The sequence below is a fragment of the Sus scrofa genome, chromosome 7 (assembly GCF_054392235.1).
Source record: "Sus scrofa isolate SSC_HxYL_T2T_F1_AM1 chromosome 7, Sscrofa_HxYL_maternal_Yorkshire_Landrace_v2.0, whole genome shotgun sequence".
In the NCBI taxonomy this organism is placed as follows: Eukaryota; Metazoa; Chordata; class Mammalia; order Artiodactyla; family Suidae; genus Sus; species Sus scrofa.
Window position 1 is genome coordinate 85033172 of NC_139389.1, and position 20673 is coordinate 85053844.

Consider the following 20673-nt stretch of genomic DNA (forward strand, 5'->3'; position numbering starts at 1 on the left):
AAAAAAAAAAAAAAAGAACCAAGCCCCACTGTTTCCTACTGTCCGCCTGCTCCCCGCCTCCCCCCCCATGCAATGTCTTTATCACAGTCATTAACAATGATTAGCATGAGTTGGTCATATTTACTAGATCTAAAGCAAACTTACAAGTCCTCTAGTTTGTTTCCTTGCCTTTGAGTATTTCCCACAGCTAAGTCATTCAAAAATAGGCTATGCTTTTTTAAAGTTCCTTAGAATGGTTGGTCTATAGTCTCAGTTATCACCTATTGTAGGTTTTAATAACACAGTCAGTCAACCTGACAACACCTGCCTTGTAATAGTTTTTTGACTGACATTTGGATTGGCCCCTTTGTCCCCAAAATGCCTTGTGGGAAAAACTGACATCCCAGGTGTGCGCCCAGGAATGCCAGGCTCCTGAATTCCTTACTTCCTCAATGAGGGATATTTAAAGTTTTTATTCTCCATGGAGGGATTGATCACTAAACGAAAATTCTGTCATCATGCCTGCCATTTTCTTTCACTCTGAATTCCCTTTCAGGTGTTAATAAGCCATCTGGGATCATCAATTCATCTCAGTTTTTTTTCTCCCATTGCATTTGAATAGTAAAGCTATGTTTTGAGTGAAATTTGACATGTATGGGACTAGATGTGGACTTTTTCCAAATGGGACAATGTTTGGGTTTTATACTGGCTCTTTTAGAATAAATACATATGCAGGCATGAGCGACAAAGAAAGTATTTTATACATATGAGTAGCATTTACAATGAGATAGATTCTCATTTATCAGTAGAACAGAAGACAAGTTATGTGGGCAAAATCATAGTAAACACACAAATCATTGCAGAACGTAGTTTAAGGGATACTGTGGCTGTAAATAACTCATGACTCCAATATCTCTTTGGAGAAAGGGGAGCTGAGCTACCATATTAAAGGCAATTTGGGATGGTCTCACTCTGTATCTATTTATCATCATTGCTTTATTCTCAACAATCATGAATGTTTCATGCATTTGCAAAAGTCATTTTTCAAAAGGCACATTTGTCTACATATTAAATTAAATGTCTACTAACTTCACAGGATTTATGTGTTTGGTCAATATAAACAGAACATGGCCACTTACTGGGCTTTACCACCACCTGGGTTCCAATTCCAAAGAAGATTCTGGCATTGTTATCCCACAGCATTTCCTGCCTTTACTGAAACCCCTAGTAAAACCCCATCTCACACAAGGTACAGTGAGGAGGGCAGTTGGACTCTCCGTGATTTTTTTTTTCTGTGTCTCTGGAAAATGGCCTTTTATGATAAGAAGTAAAACACTGGTCTGCTACATAAAGCAAATCATTTTTATTTAAAAAGGCCAAACTTAGGAGCTTTTAAGACCCCTTTGCATTGTTAGGCTTAAATCTGCCAAAGTTGAATTAAATAATTTGTTAACAACTCTTGCTCTTGTATGTATGAGCTCAGCCCTAGACAGACAGTTCTGAAAGGATGATGCATTCCTACATCCAAAGGGATGTTTTCCAGGTTCAAGGCCATCTGAATACCTACCCAGACTCTACCCAAACTCCATGGTCCTATCCCCTACCCACTGGCCAAGGGATTTCCAAACTTTCTCACTGCATAATAGTGTCTATGTGGTAGCCTAAGAGAATATCTCACCAGGGAAGAGTAACAGTCCTATCTTTTCCTAAACAGTCCTGTCTTTTCCTAAGGAAGTGCCACCATGGACTCATATGATGTTTCAGACGGACAGGGTAGGGAGTTAGGATACACTGTCTCCTACACTTTAAGAAGGTCCAGTCTTGAAGTAAATGAAAGAAATGAACATTGTCTAAAAAAGATTGTATTCTAAGGGCACACAAGAGTGCCTTTATCACACAGCTGAGCACTGGATGGGTTTTAATATACATTTTAACATATACGGATTATGGAAGAAAAGAGAGGGGTGAGCATCCAAGACAGTGATACCAGGTCTTGGATAAAAACAGCGCATAAGGAGGGGGAGGGAGTGGGATGGACAGGGAGTTTTGGGTTGGTAGATGCAAACTATTACATTTAGCATGGATAAGCAATGAGGTCTTACTGTATAGCACAGGGAACTATATATAATCCCTTGGGTTAGAACATGATGGAAGACAGTATGAGAAAAAGAATATATATATATAATAAATATATATAATAATAAATATATAAATAAATATATATATATATGGGTCACTATGTCATACAGCAGAAATTGACACAACACTGTAAATCAACTATACTCTAATAAAAAAATTTAAAAAAATAGAGCATAAGCAACAACATTTTAAACTTGAAGGAAACTTGACCTCATCCCCAACATAACTGTGACTTATTGCTCAGATTTGAAGAGCAAGTTCAATGCTGATTTTCTCTTCTCTTAGCCGGGAAGCAGGTGGGTGACCAGAACAAACCCAAAGGATGTATTCTAGGGAAAACGAAAGGGAAAACAAACGTAGGACATACTGGGAGGGTGTTACAGGGATCACTGTTTTAAAACTGAGTTAACCCACCCTAAGCCTCACCTTTGGCCTCCCCCATCCTGGGGGCAGTGTGGTCTGCCCCCTTCAGCAGTCTCTCCAGCCATGGCTCTGAGATCTCATTTGGGGGGAAAAATAAGGTGCTTGGACCAGCCGACACATAGCGTATAAACTGGTTAGCAGAGGTTATATCTACAGAGGTAAAGTTAGGACTAGAGCTGATAAATGGCCTGGAAATCAGGGCCACAGAGCAGAAAGCTGTAGCATTTAAATGGGAAGAATTTTTCTACACTAGTTTTCTTTCCTAGGATTTATCTTTTTTTTTTTTTTTTTCTTCTTCTTTTTTTTCTTTTTAGGGACTCACTTGTGGCATATGGAAGTTCCCAGGCTAGGGGTCAAATCAGAGCTGCAGCTGCTGGCCTACACCAGAGCCACAGTCACACCTACACCACAGCTCATCATAGCACTGGATCCTTAACCCACTGAGTGAGGCCAGGGATTGAACCCGCATCCTCATGGATACTAGTTGGGTTTGTAACCTGCTGAGCCACAACAGGAACTCCTAAATATTTTAAAATTATAGTTGATTTACAATGTTCTGTCAATTTCTGCTGTACAGCATAGTGACCCAGTCATATATATATATATATATATATGTACATTCTTTTTCTCATATTATATTCTATCATGTTCTATCACGAGTGATTGGATATAGTTCCTTGTGTGATCTATACAGCAGGACCTCATTGCTTATCCATTCTAAATGTAGTCATTTGTGTCTACTAATCCCAAACTCCCAGTCCATCCCACGCTGGGATTTATTTTAACATTAGCCCATATCCCCTTCCCTGGCTTGGGATGCCATCCAGGAGAATGGGAGATGTGAGAGGCTGCCGTGTTGTGGTAGCCAAGGGATAACGGGGTTGTGGGGGGTGGTAAGTCTACTTTAATCCTCCTTTCCACCAAAGAGTAGCTGTCACTTCCCATTTGCCAGGGGCACAGAATTCCACTACTCACGTACTTGGCTTGACAGAAAGCAGAGTGCCAGGCCCAAAGACGAGCTTGTTTGCTGTACTCCCATAATTCACACAGCCCTTCAGAGGCTTACAATAACCCCCAGGAAGGGGCATGGCAGGGTTAGGGGCAGGTGGGCTTGGTCTTCCCAGACTAAGAACATCTCAGTCCCATGGCTGTGAAAACTGACTTTCCAGGTATCCCTTTAGGCCCATATTCCCCTGACAAACTCTGAGGCTGCCATTTAAGTTATATCCTTGTGGGGCTCGTGCTGAGGCCCCAAACCCGAGGTGACTCACCAGGAAGTGACCGGAAACTTTGCAGGTATCTGCTCCCCATGCAGGACAGCGGCCAGAGGCAAGGATGTTGGGAAAGATGTAAGCACTGCTTTTCACCCTCTGGTCTTTTTTTTTTTTTTTCGGGGCCCCACCTGTGGCATATAGAGGTTCCCAGGCTAGGGGTCAAATTGGAGCTGCAGCTGCCGGCCTACGCCACAGCCACAGCAATGCCCCATCTGAGCCACCTCTGTGACTTAACACCACAGCTTGTGGCAACGCTGGATCCTTAACACACTGAGTGAGGCCAGGGATTGAACCTGCATCCTTAGGGATACTGTGTTGGGTTCTTAACCCACTGAGCCACGATGGGAACTCCTCACCCCCGGGCCTTTGACTGGAGCCCTTTCCATTTTCTCTGAGTTTTCTCTTTTAATGGAATGAGGCTGGGTAAATTCTTGGGGGAAGAATTCCAACCATATCAGAGGGAATTAGATACTCCTTAACAACCCAGCTCTGCTTTCTTGGAGGGCTAGTTAAGCATTATTCATTCTGGAAGCAACTAGATCAAACAAGAGAGTTGGTGGCTGACATTGCTTCTCACTAGGAGTGAAAACCCCATTTGAGTCGAGTGCATTGTCTCCAGCAGGCTGGGTGGTTCTTAAAAATATAATTTGCACGCTATGCTTCGTATATTATTCCACCCATGTCTCCTCTCCCTTACAGTCACATCTCTGAGACTTACCTGGCTTTATAATTAGCTTGGTTCCAGAGCCCCAGATCAACTGATAGCTGCTATCCACACAGAGACAAAAACCTTAACAAAAACCTTCCCTGTCCTTCTGGGAAGCCTATTAGAGATAAATCTGAGATAAAAGGCCCAGAGCCAAGCACATAAAACAATGTAGGAATATTGACTATTGAAGATTATTTGCTCATTTAATTACATCTGATTCCCTTGCCCATGATAGATTCCAGGCGCAGATGATGAACTTGAATAACTCGACATCCAAAGTCAATCTAGGTCTCTCTGTGTAGAGGGGAAGCATAATTCATAAACAGTTTTCAAACTGGAGAATCTGAACTTACTGCACCTTCTCTGATGTTTTAAATAAAAATGCAAAAGGGAGAAACAGATCATTTGTTTGGAGTCATAATGCATCTGATTCCCTACTGTCTTATTTTCACTGCTGCTACGACACTAGTCAGGACCATGGTATTCATCCACCTATAGATTAAATCAATTCGGTTTACAGAGAGTTTTCTCAGCGAGAAATGGTGTCCTTAGGCACTGGGGAGCGGGCAGCTAGAGGCAGGGAAGGCCCTACAGAGCCCAAGGTACCCTGAAGATGTGCCAAAGTAAGTTGGTTATTTATTCAATACACCTTTGCAGAACCACTCCTTGGCTTCTAGTACTTACTTGGAAAGACTTGTAATCTGGTTCCAGACCCAAAGATGAGTTTGTCATAACTGGAAAACACAGTGATACGGAGGCCTACAAAAAGCCCCTGAGCCCAGTGGGGCACTCTGCCTTTGTGCTTTTCCCATCCTTGGCCCCAATAACTACCAAGAGCAAAGAAGATCTGAGGATACATTGAAAACATCCATTCACTCATCAGTCAGTTTTTGTTTTGGTTAAGTTTCATCCTTGGCAAATTCCTATGGCCTGTGCTTATTATGTTTTCAGTTCACGAAGGTGACAGCTCCAGATGCTTTACCATGAGAAAACAGAAAATCTCAAGCTCTAATCCCAGTTCTGATGGGGCGGAGGGGTCTGACAAATTATTTAACTTGTCTGTGCTTCGGCATGTCTGTCTGTGAAATTACGTGTGATGATGTGTGACTCTGTCTACCTAATAAGGTAGACAATGTTGTGAAGACAGAAGGGCTGTTGGTAGAGCAGCGGGTACAACACAGCGATGCATTTTGAATAATGTGGGGAAAATGAGCTTGTTCAAGCCAAGATATTATTAACATGACTAGGGCAGGATATGTTAGCTTAAGTGTACTGTCAAAATAACTACCAAAAAGCTTTCTTAGGAAAAACTGAAGGAGAATATATCTGTCTTGTGTGTTTTTTCCCCAAGAAAGTTAGAGGACACAGCCACTTAATCTGCCAGAAGAGATGGGTCTGGAAAAGGTCAGCCGAATTCTGCGGTCTGAGTGCCGAGGATTAAGAAGAAGTGACTGTCCTCCCACAGCAGTGTTCCCACGATGTGCTGATTTCCCCGTGCTGTTGGAAGCATTATTGAAATCAGCCAAAGTGATTTCTGAACTCAATCAAATTAATGCTCCAATCAGCAGGGTGGCTAGATCCAGAAATTGTATCCCATCAGTGACTAGCTGGGTCATGGGGGCGTTGGGGGAGAACGCTTCTCTAGGATAAACAGACTAGCCCACGGAAACAAGAAGAGACACACTTACGTGGTCTAACAGTCACTTGAGTGCCGGACCCGAAATGCAGTACACCCCCAGAGTTTGTCCACAATGGCTGACTCCACTACAAAAACCTGTCACCTCTTCAGAGCCACACACCCTGAGCCAAGGTGGAAGCTACAGTTTCCCAAGCAGGAGGGGGCTCAGACACATATCACAAAGGCCATGGTGGGCCTCAGTCTGTGGGCAGACCTTCCTGCAGAGGCCCTTCCTCATCCTGGGCACAGTCCCAGCGCTGGTGCAGGCTTTTGGCACCACTGGTGGCCACCTCCACCTCTGGGGGCTCGGCTGGGGCCCTGCTCTTGGAGAGGAACCCCTCAGGTGCCTGAGCCTTTCAGGGATCACACAAGGAGCTAAGAAACTCCTCAGGAACATAAGGCAGGTGGCCTCTTTAGGCTGTGGAAGGGTTGATCCTGAGGTGGGCATGGTGGTCAGGAGTCACAGGAGAGAGAAAGAAGTTAGGTAGAAGAGTGGGTGATGGAAGGAAGAGCCCTGGAGTGAAGCGTCTGGCAAGAGAAGTGAGAGCCTAGACCCATAGCAACAGCTGATGTCAAAATTCGCTGTGTCCTGCTCTGTGAACACACATGAGTTCCAGGGGACAGAAATGTTTCTGGGCCCTGTCAGTTGCCCTGACCTATTTAGTAGTATTTTACCTCCTGCAGCAACCTCTCACACGTAGCTGAGAAGGCCCACACTGCCCTGGAGTGGCCCCCCTTCCTGGCTTATTTCTGCCTTGCATCTGACCAAATGTTCCATGCACAGGGGAGCGGCAGGAACAGCAGCCACCAAAAGATACTCTGAATCTGTTTCTCTCTTTCTAATTAGGCTGTCAATCTGTTTAGCTAATAAGTTGTATGAAGTGTCTTAATCTCTTCTAAGGAAAGGAGTCATATAAATGCAAAATAGCAGCAGCCATAAGTCAAAATGGCTTTCTGGGTAGCTTTACTTTGTGTGCAGAGATGCTGTTGAAGAGAAGGAAAACTTGCTGTGTGTGGAGAACAGACAGACTGGGGGGGAAAAATCCCACACAACAGCATTTGTTTTTATTAGGCTGAGTCTCTGCAGCACAAAGTAAAATGAATCTGGCAATTATTTAGGTAACGTGACAGTCAATTCAGGCCATTTTTGAGCGCAAAAAAGGCTTCTCAAGGAAATGCCTAAATATTTGGATCAGCTCCTGACATTAATCAAGTTAACTGGACAATGGTGCTGTGTAGACACAAACTAATAACTGTGCCCTGAGATGGTTCTCCCGAAGGGGTTATGCTTTATAAACCTAACATTAAAACCAACCCAATATTTATACCCAATCTCTTCATTCTGGCATTGCAATGGACGTTCCCATCTTTTTTTTTTTTTTTCCTTTTCTTTTTACAACACGACTTACATTTAGAGCTGCAGAGAGAAGGGTGACCTTCTCCTTGGAGAGTCTTATCAGGTTAATACACAGGAACTCATTTAGAAATTCATTAGGTGTCTGGGAGGTGAGAGCTGGCCATTATAGATTAAGAGCTTTTTCTCAAGTGGCAAAGGACTTACGGGGAATGATGGTGAGTCTTGTTCCCGTTCCAAAGACAAGCCGGTTTGCCCCAGTAGTTGACACAGTGTTTCTGCCCAATACAAAAACACTTCACTCTGGGACTGTCTCCTCTTCTTCCTCTGAGAAGCTCACCAGGGGTGTGCCACACACATTTGGACTCCTACTTGGTGAGAGCCTTTTATACACCCTTCTATGGAAAATCTTGTTTTCCATGTTTCTTAACCAAAAAAAATCGAAATCACCAACAGTCTCCTGTCTCTCCACCCCTCTTCTTTTTTCAAAAACAAAACCTTGTCATTTCTAGGTTATTCATTTTCGCCTTGAAAGATGCTTCTTAGAGAATCCTAGTGGCTATGGGGTGGTTCCCACTGCAGCATGCTATTATGTAAAATCACCTTTACTTTTTGTGCACCTCTCACATTTGATGTTTTTATGTCTCCCAGAAAATTACATTCTGTCAGGCTTCATCAAGAAATTCCAGACCCAACTCACTTCAAGTTCTGCAACCCCCCTTTTTTGTCACTAGCTGAAACCAAATGGGTTAGAAAAGACCATTTAAGCCAGGCTTTACACACCTCCTCCTTCCTAGTGTAAAAGAAAAATAAAACCTAAAAGTAAGAGTCTTTGGTTAGAAATTTGGCAGAGAAGATCAACCAAAGAATGAACGTGGCAGGTTATTTTGGCTCACTTGAAAACATTCAGACCTACCTGGTTTTACCTGTAACACTGTCCCCTGCCCAAAGACCAGTTTTCCTGTGTTGCTAGAGCCACACTGTAACACTCCACCTTACAAAAACTTAAAAGGAGATGGCTGTTTTTGCTTCCTCCCCTCCAGCAACCTGATCTAGTAACAACAACTAATATTTGCTGCCTCTATGCAAGGCCCTTGATAGGTATTCACTCCTAATCTAGTAACAGTGCAGTGAGCTAGGTACTGTTATCATCCCCATTTAACAGACAAGAAAAATGAGGAATAAAGAGAAGTAAAAAGATTAGAAAACCTGCCTGCAGCCACACATCTAGTAAGCAGCAGAGTTAGGGTTTGCCAGGCAGTTTTCACATTCACCTATAGTGGGCTAGACCTTCCATTAGCCTGAAACAATTCTAAGTTCTCCTTTAAAGTGCGCATCCCAGTAGCACTGATGAAATAGTTAGCTCATCAATCCTAATAAATGTTCCCTGAGCTGGTTCCCTAGAAAAGTTTTCCATTTCATAAATTTAACATTAAAACTGGTTCAGTATTTATACCCAGTCCCTTCATTTTGGCACAGCAATTGACGTTTCCCATTTTTTCTTGCAACTCATGACTTACATGTAGAGTGGCAGAGGGAAGGCTGACCTTCTCCCTGCAGAGTCTTACCAGGTTAACCCACAGAAGCTCATTCAGAAATTCATTCACACCTATATCATAGGTGTCTTTCCTGAAGCCCCTGGGCTCCACTGCATTAACCAGCTCTCCCCCTTGCCCCCCAGCTCCAGCCTGGAGCTCCAGAACTTCCCTGGGAGCTGGCCCCTGCCAAAGCCACAGCAAACCCTGCAGGAGACCCAGTCTGGTTGTACCAAGCACAGTTCTAAGCAGGGCGAGTGGTCTCTAAGATGCTCCTGAGGAGTCTTGGAGAGAAGAGCTTTTCAGGAGAGGCCAGAATTAGGATGAAACCAATTCCTTCCCTGTTCCTTCTAATAAATCCACCATAAGGCTGTAAGCCAAAGAGAACTGAGAGAGGCATAAATTAGATGGTAAGTGTGAGTCATTCTGGAGAGTTAATGGTGGGGAGATGTTCCTTAGGGAGGTCACTGGGTGGCCCTAAGTCCCAGCACTTCCCAGCAGCGCTCGGGTTATCTTTGGCTGGAGGGGAGCAGGATCTTCCAACAGCGCATGGGGAGGCTGATACAGGATGGACTAAGGAGGCTGTGATACGTGATGCGTATTTTCACCTCGTCTAACCTGAATGGCTCTTTTCGGAAGGGGCCGCCTGTTTGCTCTATAAGAAGACTGCCTCACATTCCAACTGCCTTCCGACCATGCCCTTCTGGACCCCCCTCTCTAGGTATTTTGATTGAGGGGTAGGCAGGAGCTCAGCTTGGGTGGAGAGGAGAAAAACACTGCTCATGGCTGCACGTATTAAACATGAGGGCTAAAGAAGCCGGTTCCTGAGACACTTCAAACTGCATAGACAGGTTTGAGGGAGAGAGTTAATTTGAGTACTCACTTGGATTTACTGCCAGACTTGTCCCCAATCCCCAAATCAGCTTACGGCTGTTGCCAATATTACACAGTCATAGCAAGCTTTACAGAAACCGACCAGGCCAATGTGTACCAGGAAATCCCTTTCAATCCCCAAATCCAGCCAGCGTGCTCCTCCGGCTGGGACCCTGGCCAGAGAGGCATCAGGGAAGAGTGTTTATTATCGTGGTCAATGCACAGCATGGTTGGGCCAGAAAGGCTCTTCTGAGGTTAAATAGCTTATCCCCCAACCTCCAGACGGAGCTGTCCCCTCCCCAGGCCATCGAGGAGTGGCAGAATCCTGACAAAGCTACGGTTCTCCCACTCCAGTGCTCAGCCATTCCTGAGATCAATGCAGACTTTCTGACCCAAGTGGTTAAGACAAAAAGGGCAAAGAATCTATTATTCTCCAGCTCCTCTGTTCCTATGCCAGATGATTACATATGTGCCTGTTTTCACATGTACGCATGGCACGTATATACACCGTAGAATCATTAGGATTAATGATTAGAATTAACATTAAAAAAAAAAACTGAGTGGAGAAAACAACCCCCAAATGAAGCTCAGTGCTCTGGCTTCCTTTAGAAATCAGAGCATTCATTATGGATTCAGCAGAGATACTCACCAGGTTTGACCATTAACCTTGTTCCCCCTCCAAATGTAAACGCCTTGCCTGCGTTATTATTCACACAGTGATCTTCAGCTCAGCAAAAACCTCCTAGAAACCCAACTAAGTTTTCCCTAAAGATCTTCTGGAAGAAGCGATACCGTGAGCACAGAGAATATTAAGTAATTGCACAGTAATAACCTGGCACAGAATCCTAGCACCAGCTTGGATTTTCAGGACTGTTTCCACATTGAATGAATGGAGGATATTCTTTCTAAATGTTCTAAAGAAGGAGTTTTCCTGCACAAGCCCAGAGTACTGACTGCCAAAACCCTAGTTATCCTCTGGTGTTTTAGACAATAATGCTCCAGGGGTCCTGAAGATCACATACTTGATTTGGAAAAGTAGGAACAGTTTATGCCCATGGCACCAAAGACAAAGCAGTCAGAAAGACTGTCACCACGATGGAGGAGACTGAGGGCAGCTGCCACTGCCCACCTGGCAAGAGGGGTTGGCATGTTGGGCCACCCTTCAGGGTGCTGGAGCCAGACACCTCTGACCGAGGTCCAGGCTCTGGAACATCTAAATACCTTTTCTTATTCTGCAGAACTAGAGAGAGTTGCAGGCATAGGTCAGCTCTGGAGTTCACCCCAATTCCAGCTGCAAACCTGTTCATCCCCAGCTTAGATGGTCACCAGGATAAAGATTTTCATCCTTTCTTTGTCCTAGTGGAGAGTTTTCCATTCTCACTGGCCCTTTCCCAGGAGATAACACAACTCAAGGACTAACCTGAAATCATTCTGTTACAGGAAACTTCTTCCATCCTATCTAGGTGATCCTTTTGGACATCTCTTAATTTTGAGGTAGCTTGAAGGAAAGTCTGGAAGGAAATACCATGGGCACCACTGCCGAATATACAGCATGGTCTTCTCCCTCTTCCCCAACTCTGGCCAGCTGGAGGGCCAGGCGCTTAATGACCAACAATTGGGAATGGACCACTGCAGAGGCAAAACAAGGAACATGCAGGCAATATGGCAGCCCATAAACTTCCTACTTGGATTTAGTTGGTCTTGTTTCTCCACCAGAGAATATCTTTCCATGGACCCACCCCTCCTTCCCACATCTGTTATGGAAGCATTTCCTTCCTTCCTACTTTGCTATTTGCCTGCTGGATCTCTTACCTGAGCCTCCCTAATTTTTAAAAAGGAATATAGTTTCTCAAGTTCTCCCTGTAAAGTTAAATCTGGTGACATCTGTGCTGGGTCTTGAGGCTGAGTAACAATTTGTTTCACGTATTGCTAGTCTGTCTTCAGTGCTTCGTCCACGGTGTCTGATTTATGGACACAGGTACAGGTGTGGGCATGTGTAAGCAGGCAGGAGAAGTAGGTGTCCAGTTTGCCCAGAACAGAGCATTTGAGAAAGGGAATTTGGAGAACAGAAAGGGTGCAGATTCTAGAGAGGCTCAGAAGTGGACCTGATGGTTTCTCAAAACATGCATGTCTAGATGAAGTGTTGAGTTGGACAAAGAAGTATAGGTAAAGTGAGTGAAAAATGTGGAATGAGAGTAGCACAGTTTTAAAAAAATTCCTCTGTCCAGAGGAGTCTCTCAAAGTCTTTCTTTACCTAACAAATATTTTCTCGTAACTAGTCTAATTCTTATGAAACTGGTGGTAAGTTGATCCCAGTGAACCTCCAAGCTCTCCTTCACCCCTCCTGACCAGAGCAGAGGGGCCAAGAATGGCCACCTCAGACAGCTGTGATTTTTGCTTCCATGGTTTATAGCAAGTATTTCGCTTATTTTACCTGCCCTTGCCTGTCAGACACCAATAACATTTAAAATTGTCTTGGTTGCAATACTCACTTGGTAAAACCTGTAGCCTTGTGCCTGCTCCAAAGATGTATTTGAAGCTTCCTGAGTCACAGTGCTATGTGTCTCTACATAAACTTCCATAGGGTTACCATTTCTCGGGGTAGCTTTGCTGTCAATTAGGATATTGTAGGCACTTTTGCCATCAGAAGGTTTTGACCTCGTGTTTTTCTACATGGGCTTTACTTGGGATAATAGCTCAGTTCATACTGAAAGTCTCTGTGCTTTGATGAGGTCCGGGCTTGCAAAACTTCCTCTATCTCATGCTATGTTTATCTTAAGCGTGTTTATTAAGTAAAGAGGCTGTTTGAACAAACATGTCAGGATTTAAACATCTGAATGATGGCTGAATCTTTCGAAGTCCTCCTTTTTAGGACTCTCTCTGAGAAGCAGTTAGGGGCCACGCAAACACTCTAATGACATTATTTTATGGTCACACTCCATTTTGGGGAACCAAAACAATGCCAGTAATTAGTTTGAATCCCTCTTTTATTTATAAGTCATGGCTCTGAGGGCCTTTGGATTATTCATAAAAATGAAATCTACCTTCAAAAGATAAAGCTAACGAAAAGAATGTGCCAGGCCCTCGGAGGGCAGATTCAAAAGAAGAGGTGGGCAGTAGAGAGGCTGGGGCTGCGGTGGGAGGTGGGGCGGAAGTCTGTGCCTCTTCGGGCTGAGTGGTTTGACATTTAAATGTATAAACTCCATTCGTTAACAAATCAGCCCCGTTACCTTATTGCCACACCTGGTTCAGGCACTGGGGATGGTTGACAAAATCCTACTGAGAGTGAGATTTCTGTGGTGAATTTCTGCAAAGAGTGCGCCTGCGTGGAAAGCAGCCCAGTTTCTGCAATTCTAACAACAACAACAACAAGCCAAAACCCAAACCCCCACACGCTGAACTCTGCAAGTGTGGAGATAACCTGTAAATTCTCAATATTGCTGTCTCTAATCCATCTCTCTTCCCCTCTCCCTGACACCTTCACAACTCACACATTCAGCTGTATCACAGATAATCCAGTGGCGGCAGCGGCGGGGGCGGGGGGGGGGGGGAAGGGGTCTCTAAGGTACGGGGATTCCCTGCCGCTGCTGCAGGGTTGACTCAGCCAACCTGGGTGCAGGGGAGAAGTCCCTGTGGGGAACTGCTTTGTCCCTGCAGTGAAGAGGGGGCTTCCACTGCCATGGTCCTCTCTCCAGAGAAATTTGTATTGTTCCACTTTTCTCTCTTGTAGCTCCTGCTGCCCACCCCTCACCCAAGCCCTCGGTCCATGTGCCAGATTTTCCAGTTCTACCAGGGGACACGGCCCAAACCCAACTGGGTCTACAGCACTTAATCTGTTAGGGACACGCTTCCGCGGCAACACGCAGCTGCTTTGGTAGCCTCCCTTTCCACTAGTTTGTTTCTCTGTCGCAAAGCTTTTCTGCCTCTTATCTCTGCCTCTTTCCCAAAGCTTCCACGTGCTTTGTGGACCTTCAAGAAACACTGACTACAGTATTAATACAATCTATCAAACTGCCCACAGAACTGATAACCAGATCCAGCCCCCAGGGAAACGCGTCTTCTTATCTTGCTCACACATCCGACATAGTTAACAACTGCACACTAAACGAAGCAATTAAATTCAGTTGTGTTTCAACAGGTCCCTTTGGATTTCTTTCCAGAAAGGATAATGAGTTACCCGCAAGAACTCACCGGGTGTGACCAGCAGTGTGGTGCCTTTGCCAAAGCTGAGTGCATAGCCGGTGTCTGAGTACCACAGTGCATTTTTCCTAAACCAAAACCCCCCTCAGTAGCCACTCTGCCTCTGTTCCTCACGTGATCCCCCATTCAATCTAATGTCTAAACACCCATCACACAACTGTCACACAGAGGGTGGGTCATCCACGGCTGTCTTCCATGAGAATGTTGCTGAGAAGGTCACCCATTCACCACAGCGAGATGGGTGAGCACTCCTGAGAAGTGCCATCCTGGGAAGGGAGCCCTGTGACACCCTATGAAGCCCAGTGGCTTCCTACCTCCAGCAGAGGCAATTGAGGACAGCCAGGGGCCTGGTCCAGGAGCAGCTCTATGGGCTCATGGGTGAAGGGTGGGTGGACACCACAGAGAAAGGGGTTGGTGAATTTCTGCTCCTTCACTCTGGGTTGTGCTTTAGCTGCACTCACTGATTCGTCTCTGAGACCCCCAACACTTACTTGGTTTAACGGAGACCATAGTGCCTTTTCCAAAGGTCAGCTTTCCTTGGCTGCCTCCAAAATTCACACAGTCATACAGGGCCTTACAATAATCAGTGGGTGGGAAGGATGGAGGGGGACCCCAAACAAGTGAGACCGCTTTCCCCTCTAGTGGAAGTCTCAGCACTCTGCAGCCTCAGCTCCCAGCTCCTTGGCAGGGATAAGACATTCCTCTAAAAATAACAGTCGGCTGTGCAGACAGATCGGAGCTTGATCTAAAACCACTAGTTTTGCTTCCAGAACACTGGGTTCCAATGGCTGACTCATGCCTGAGACACCTGGGACCACTGCAAGGTTAGGCAGAGACATGCCATCTAGCAGAGGGGGTCAGAGAGGAGCTATTCTGGGGACTAGGGACCATGCCACTTTCATAGTTCCTACAAATAATAACAACAACAAAACCCAATAAAAAGCCCCAACCAAAGAGCTGACAGTACTCTTGGGAAGGAGAGGGTCTTAACAAGGAAAACCTGATCTTTGAGCTGTTAGATATTTTTCCTTGGTCTTCTTACAGAATATGGCCTTGCACATTATTGTTAGCTTTTCTATATACCCAGAGCCAATGAAGAAACTGGTGAACTCTCTACTTTTTCATGACTTAATTCCTAGGATTGCCAGAATTCACCAACAAACAGACTTCCAACCAGCTCGGGTACAAAGAAACTAGGTGGATCCACCCTCTTGGGAGAGGCAGTGTCTTAAGCCCTCAGAACTGCATGGAACAGCAGTGCTGCTCAGGCCAGCCTTTCAGATTGACCCGCTCCCCTCACTTACTTGCTTTCACTGTCAGTCTGGTCCCTGCTCCAAAGCGTAGGTCGTTGTTATTGCCACAGCCATACACCCTCTAACAAAAACCTCCTGGGGAAAGCTTGCAGGCAGGCTCCCTGTGTGGCAGGCAGAAGGGGGGGAGGCACCACCTAAGACCACCACACAACAGTCCCATCCTCCTTTCCTACAGAAATGGGGCCACTTTGTCAAGCTTCTAGCCTGCAAAAGTGGATGCTTCTCAGCTCACCGAGCACAGGTTCCCAAACTGTGTATAAACTCATGCCACAAACAAATCATGCCCCAACACACTGTTTGTCTTTGGGGACCACCTGAATACAAGGTACTGCCTGGTGACATGTTCCAGAACGTTGATAATTTGCATCTTCATTAGGGGTTCAAAGTCCTCAAATTACTCATCTATATAATTTCATGTTAATTATCATGTAGTTATTTTATAATCGGGAAATAATGAAACATGGCAGTACATTGGGGGAGAGGGTTGACATCTGATTATGTTTCCAGAAGACTGAGTGTTTGTTTTACTCCACCAAGGGTCTAACCCAATGATTCCTCTCAGAGTGTTGAGGACAACACTCTGAGTTGAGTGTGTAGGACATTGAGCAAGTTTCCTGCGAGTCACTTGCAAACAGTCATTAGAAGGTCACTCTAGCTTACCTCCTCCCATCATCAAGCACACCACCCCTGAAAAGTTATCAGGAGAAGCAGAGCTCTCTCCACTCTCCATTTGAGAATCCTTTTAGTTCTGTTGCCCAGAGTGACAAAATCCTGAGGATAAATTAATTCCCAAACCTGCTGCTCCAGAGGAAACACACAGAGTAAGGAAGACGGAAGACACTTGAAGTAGGGGAAGTTTGTTTTCACGCATGGAAAGGAAAGCTTCAGGGATAGAAATGAAAAATAACACACATGCGGATTCAAGGCAGGTGCCCTCCGTGAGATCACCTCTCCTTGGAAGGAAGGCAGGACCACATCCAGCTAGGGTGTCCCCTCAGGAGCACCCCTATTCCAAGGGAACAACACAGCTATTACCTCATGGTTCCTATTACCTACCAAAGGCGACCCGAAGTCTCGTTCCAGTCCCAAAGACAGGTTTCCTACCACTGCCCGTGGCTACACTGTGAGCTGTTTCTTTACAGAAACCTGCTACTGCTGTTTCCATCTGGTCTTCGCCCTCCCCTCCTTCCTCAGAGCTCTTCCGATGGATGGGCAGCCTGGGCGAGCCCTCAGGGATCCTTTCCCATCTCCCCAACTCTGCAGCGTTAAGCCCAATGAGGGCAGCAGGGTTCTGTCCATATACTCCCTGCCTGAGGCCCTCTCTGACCTCAGCCGATCGCGGGGTGCTGGCTAGCTGAGGAGGGCTGAGGACTCCTCAAGTTCAACTCCCCAGACACTGGGAATGGAGCTCTTTGTCCTTTCCCCTTTCTGGGTGTTAATGTTAATGGATCTCTCTTGTCAGACATGATGAGTGATGGGACTCAGAAATCAGATGATTAATAAATGTCTAACTCAAGGTCCCAAAGACAGGCAGAGACCGAGGGCATGAAGACAGAAAAGGGGAAGCAGTTAAACCTCTAGCCACATAGCCATTTCCACTGCACCCATGACAGTCATTTTCACTGCAAAGGTGTTGCTAACAAAATGGTCCCTCTATGTCCATGCCTCAGCCCTAAGTGGTATCCTTTATCAGCTGGAGCTCAGAATCCCCAATAATGGCCTTGTAGTCAAATACATGCACAAAACACGCAGGAGCCCTCCAAAGCACTGACTACCCCCTCCCACATCTACATGGCTCAGAACCTCCTATGTACTTAGGACAGTGCTGATATGGCAGTGGCACCAGAGGCTCCTCAGCAGGGTCTGGAAATGTCCCCATGGGGACTGCATTTAGACCCCCATCTCCCATGCAGAACCCTTGGGAGTTCCCATTGTGGCTCAGAGGTAACAGACCCAACTAGGATCCATGAGGATATGGCTTCGAGCCCTGGCTTCACTCAGTGGGTTAAGGACCCAGTGTTGCTGTGAGCAGATGCAGCTCAGATCCCTAGTTGCTGTGGCTATGGTATAGGCCGGCAGCTACAGCTCTGATTTGACCCCTAGCTTGGGAACCTCCATATGCCACAGGTGTGGCCCTTAAACAAACAAACAAAACAAGCAAGCAAACAGACAAACAAAAATACAGAAGCACTTACAGGGCTGGATGATGAGCTGGGTCCCTTTTCCTAAGGTGAGTTTAACATCTATACTCACACCCCTAGGCAACCCTTTACATAAATCTCTCTGCCAGAGACCCAGGCCTTGAACCTTTATCCACAGCTACTTGGAAGCTCACAAATACCTGGGACAGGTTATAGCCCTTGGCTAGAGCTGCTGGTCATTTCATTCCCTCCCTTGTTGCTGTTGTAAAAGCTCAAAACACACATAAGAGAGGCAAGGGGCCTGGAGATGAGGGCTGGGAATGCCAGCACGTGGCTACCAACTGCGTCTCTGTCCACTTCTTCACGAGAGCAGACAAAGTCACAAAAACCTCCCCTGCCACGTAGAAGAAGATGAGGAGGACAGAGGCTCTTAGTCACAACGGTTTAAAGGGGCTACGGCTTGTATAGTTGGCATCTAAAACAGGACCAGGCAAACATTAGACTGGAACAAATAAGAGGGAGAGACATAAATGTTTCACTCTCCTCTCAGACTTACGGGGCCTCACTGCTAAACGCGTCCCGCTCCCAAAAGTCAACTTGTCTCCGCTGCCACTCTTCTCACTGTTGTCAGCAGCTTTACAGAAACAGGGCAGACATCTGTCACAAGTGTCACCTCCCCACCTGTCTGCTTGGCTTTCTCCTGACACTGATCCCCAAATGCCCTACAAGCCAGGCAGCATGCATCTTCCCTCACCCCGCCCCAAGTCACAGGCTCAGGATACATCTCTCAGCTCAAAACTATGGGCTAAGTTTTCCCTTTTGCAAGGCTAGCCACCCAAACAGCAAGCACTGTGGTCCTCAGAGATGCTGACATTATATATATATATATATGTTCTATTTAAAAAATTTTATTTTTGGCCACACCCAAGGCATGTGGAAATTCCTAGGCCAGGGATTGAACTTGTGCCACAACTGCTGCAGCCTAAGCTGCTGCAGCAGCAACACTGGATCTTTAACCTGCCTCACCACAAGAGAATTCCCAAGTTCTATTTTAAAGCTGTGGGTCACCAGTTAATTGGTGTATTTAACTATCTCAAAAGCAATGCATGGAAATTCTTAAGCGAATCACATGAATAAGTGCTTGTGTTGCACCTGACATTTCATTTTTTCTTTCTTTAGAATCAAGTACTTCTAAACTAGAGTCTATTCAGGAGTGCTCTTGTGTGGTGCAATGTTAAAGGTCCAGCATTGTCACTGCAGCAGCTCGGGTTTGGTCCCTGGCCCAGGAAATTCCACATGCCATAGACATGACCAAAAAGAAAAAAAAAAAAAAAAAAAAAAAACACCCAAGATAAACTGTGTCTGTTCAATTTGTAATGCAGCAGTTTGGGATTAGAATGGGCCAGAGTGTGTTTTATACTCACAAGGCTTGACTGTTAAAGTGGTTCCTGGGCCAAAGATCACCTTGTTTCCATAATTCACACAGCATCAAACTCCTCTACAAAAACTGCTTGTGCATGTGTGTGTGGTGGGGGGCGCTGTTGGGTTTGAGTGTCTTGGTCCTGGAACAGAGGACTATTCCTCTTTGCATGTAAGACCTGTGGGTGTTTGGCCAAGAAAACACAGACCTTGGAATTACAGCAGAAGCTTCTCAATGTGAAAAGTTTGAGTGGGTATGGAGCTTGGCTTGTGTTTGCACTTTGCTTCTTGGACTAGGATAAATGCTACAACTCTTCTCTAAAAGGAACTCTCCCAAGGTTCAGTGTATCTTTGCTTTCAGGACTTTCCTAGCCCTCTAGCCAGAATTTTCTTTTATCTCATTAATCCTAATCAGACTCCCTTGTTGCAAACATTTCTACTCTGCTGTGATGTCTTCCAACTTCAAAACCCATAGCAACCACCAACCAGTAAAGTTTTCTGGAAGCACAGCTTGGAGATGAACTCTTTACAGCTGGCTTCCATGTATACTTTCCAAGTATTTGGGGCTCTGAAGTGGTTTGGAGCGACTCTGCCTGTCCTCTGCTAAGTAAAGCATTCTTTTATTGAGTTGCTCTTGGTGGCAGAGAAGAGAGTGGCATTTTCACAGGGTGTGTTATGTTTTCGCCTGGGGACAGTCCCTGAACACTTCTGGCTACTGTAGCATCTGTGGCAGGGAGCAGGCTGACCATCACCAGGTCCCCACAGCTCAGCTCTGTCACTGTCTTGCTTTGTAATTCTGCGGCACTCTTGGAGTTTCCTGTCCCTGGATACAGAGTGGGGAGAGTGCACTGTCCTACCTTCTCCAGAGAGAGGAGAAAAAGGCTTTGATGCCTAAAGGTGCTGGGAGGTGCTTTATAATATAATTTTCACTATAAGAGTCTGAGCCATCCAAGTCCTCAATATTCATGCCTTTAATTTTTAATGCAGGAAAAAAAAATATTCCTTTCGGTAACTGAGTGGTTAAGACAGTTGGGAAATCCAGACTTGGAAAGTTTCCATCTATCCAGTTCTTGCTCCTCCAGCATTTGTGAGGTTATCTTTTGTTACAAAGTGAACATGTTCAGATTTTTCACAGCTTTTAATTTTAGATGCCAGAAATTTATTTGGCTCATGCTTTTAGCATTACTCTTCTCTGGGTATATATATTCAGTATCTCTCTTTTACCCTTTCTCCCTATCTAATCTATCTATCTATCTATCTATCTATCTATCTATCTATCTATCTATCTATCTATCATCTATATCTATCAACTATGTATTCTCTATATTTCTATCATCTCAGACATAGTTGTTTTTGACAGTTAATTCTGTGCCCTGTCCAAACATTCACTAAATGCAGAAGTGCTGCTACACTGGTAAAACTCCCACTGGAGGAGAAGAAAAGAACCCCCAAGTTTGAACTTTGCCCTTGGCATCCGTGCTAAGCGTCCCATTGCTCAGGCCACCCAGAGCATCAGCTCTTAGCACCTTCCCAAATACCTTTGCCATCTGCAAAGAGAGACACACACTGGACTAATTTTGTAAAATTTTTCTCCCTGGCATTCTGCCTGCCTGCCCCCTCTGGGTCTTGTGGTTTG

The 20673-nt window shown here is 45.3% G+C and overlaps 1 protein-coding gene across 1 annotated transcript in view; it reads right to left on the minus strand.

Moving 5' to 3' along the window:
• LOC102166266 (uncharacterized) overlaps window positions 1-20673 on the minus strand; it is a 565109-nt gene that overhangs the window by 36808 nt on the left and 507628 nt on the right. The window contains 1 exon segment of the mRNA NM_001315811.1: window positions 7501-7506. Within this exon segment, the coding sequence (NP_001302740.1) occupies window positions 7501-7506 (6 nt within the window).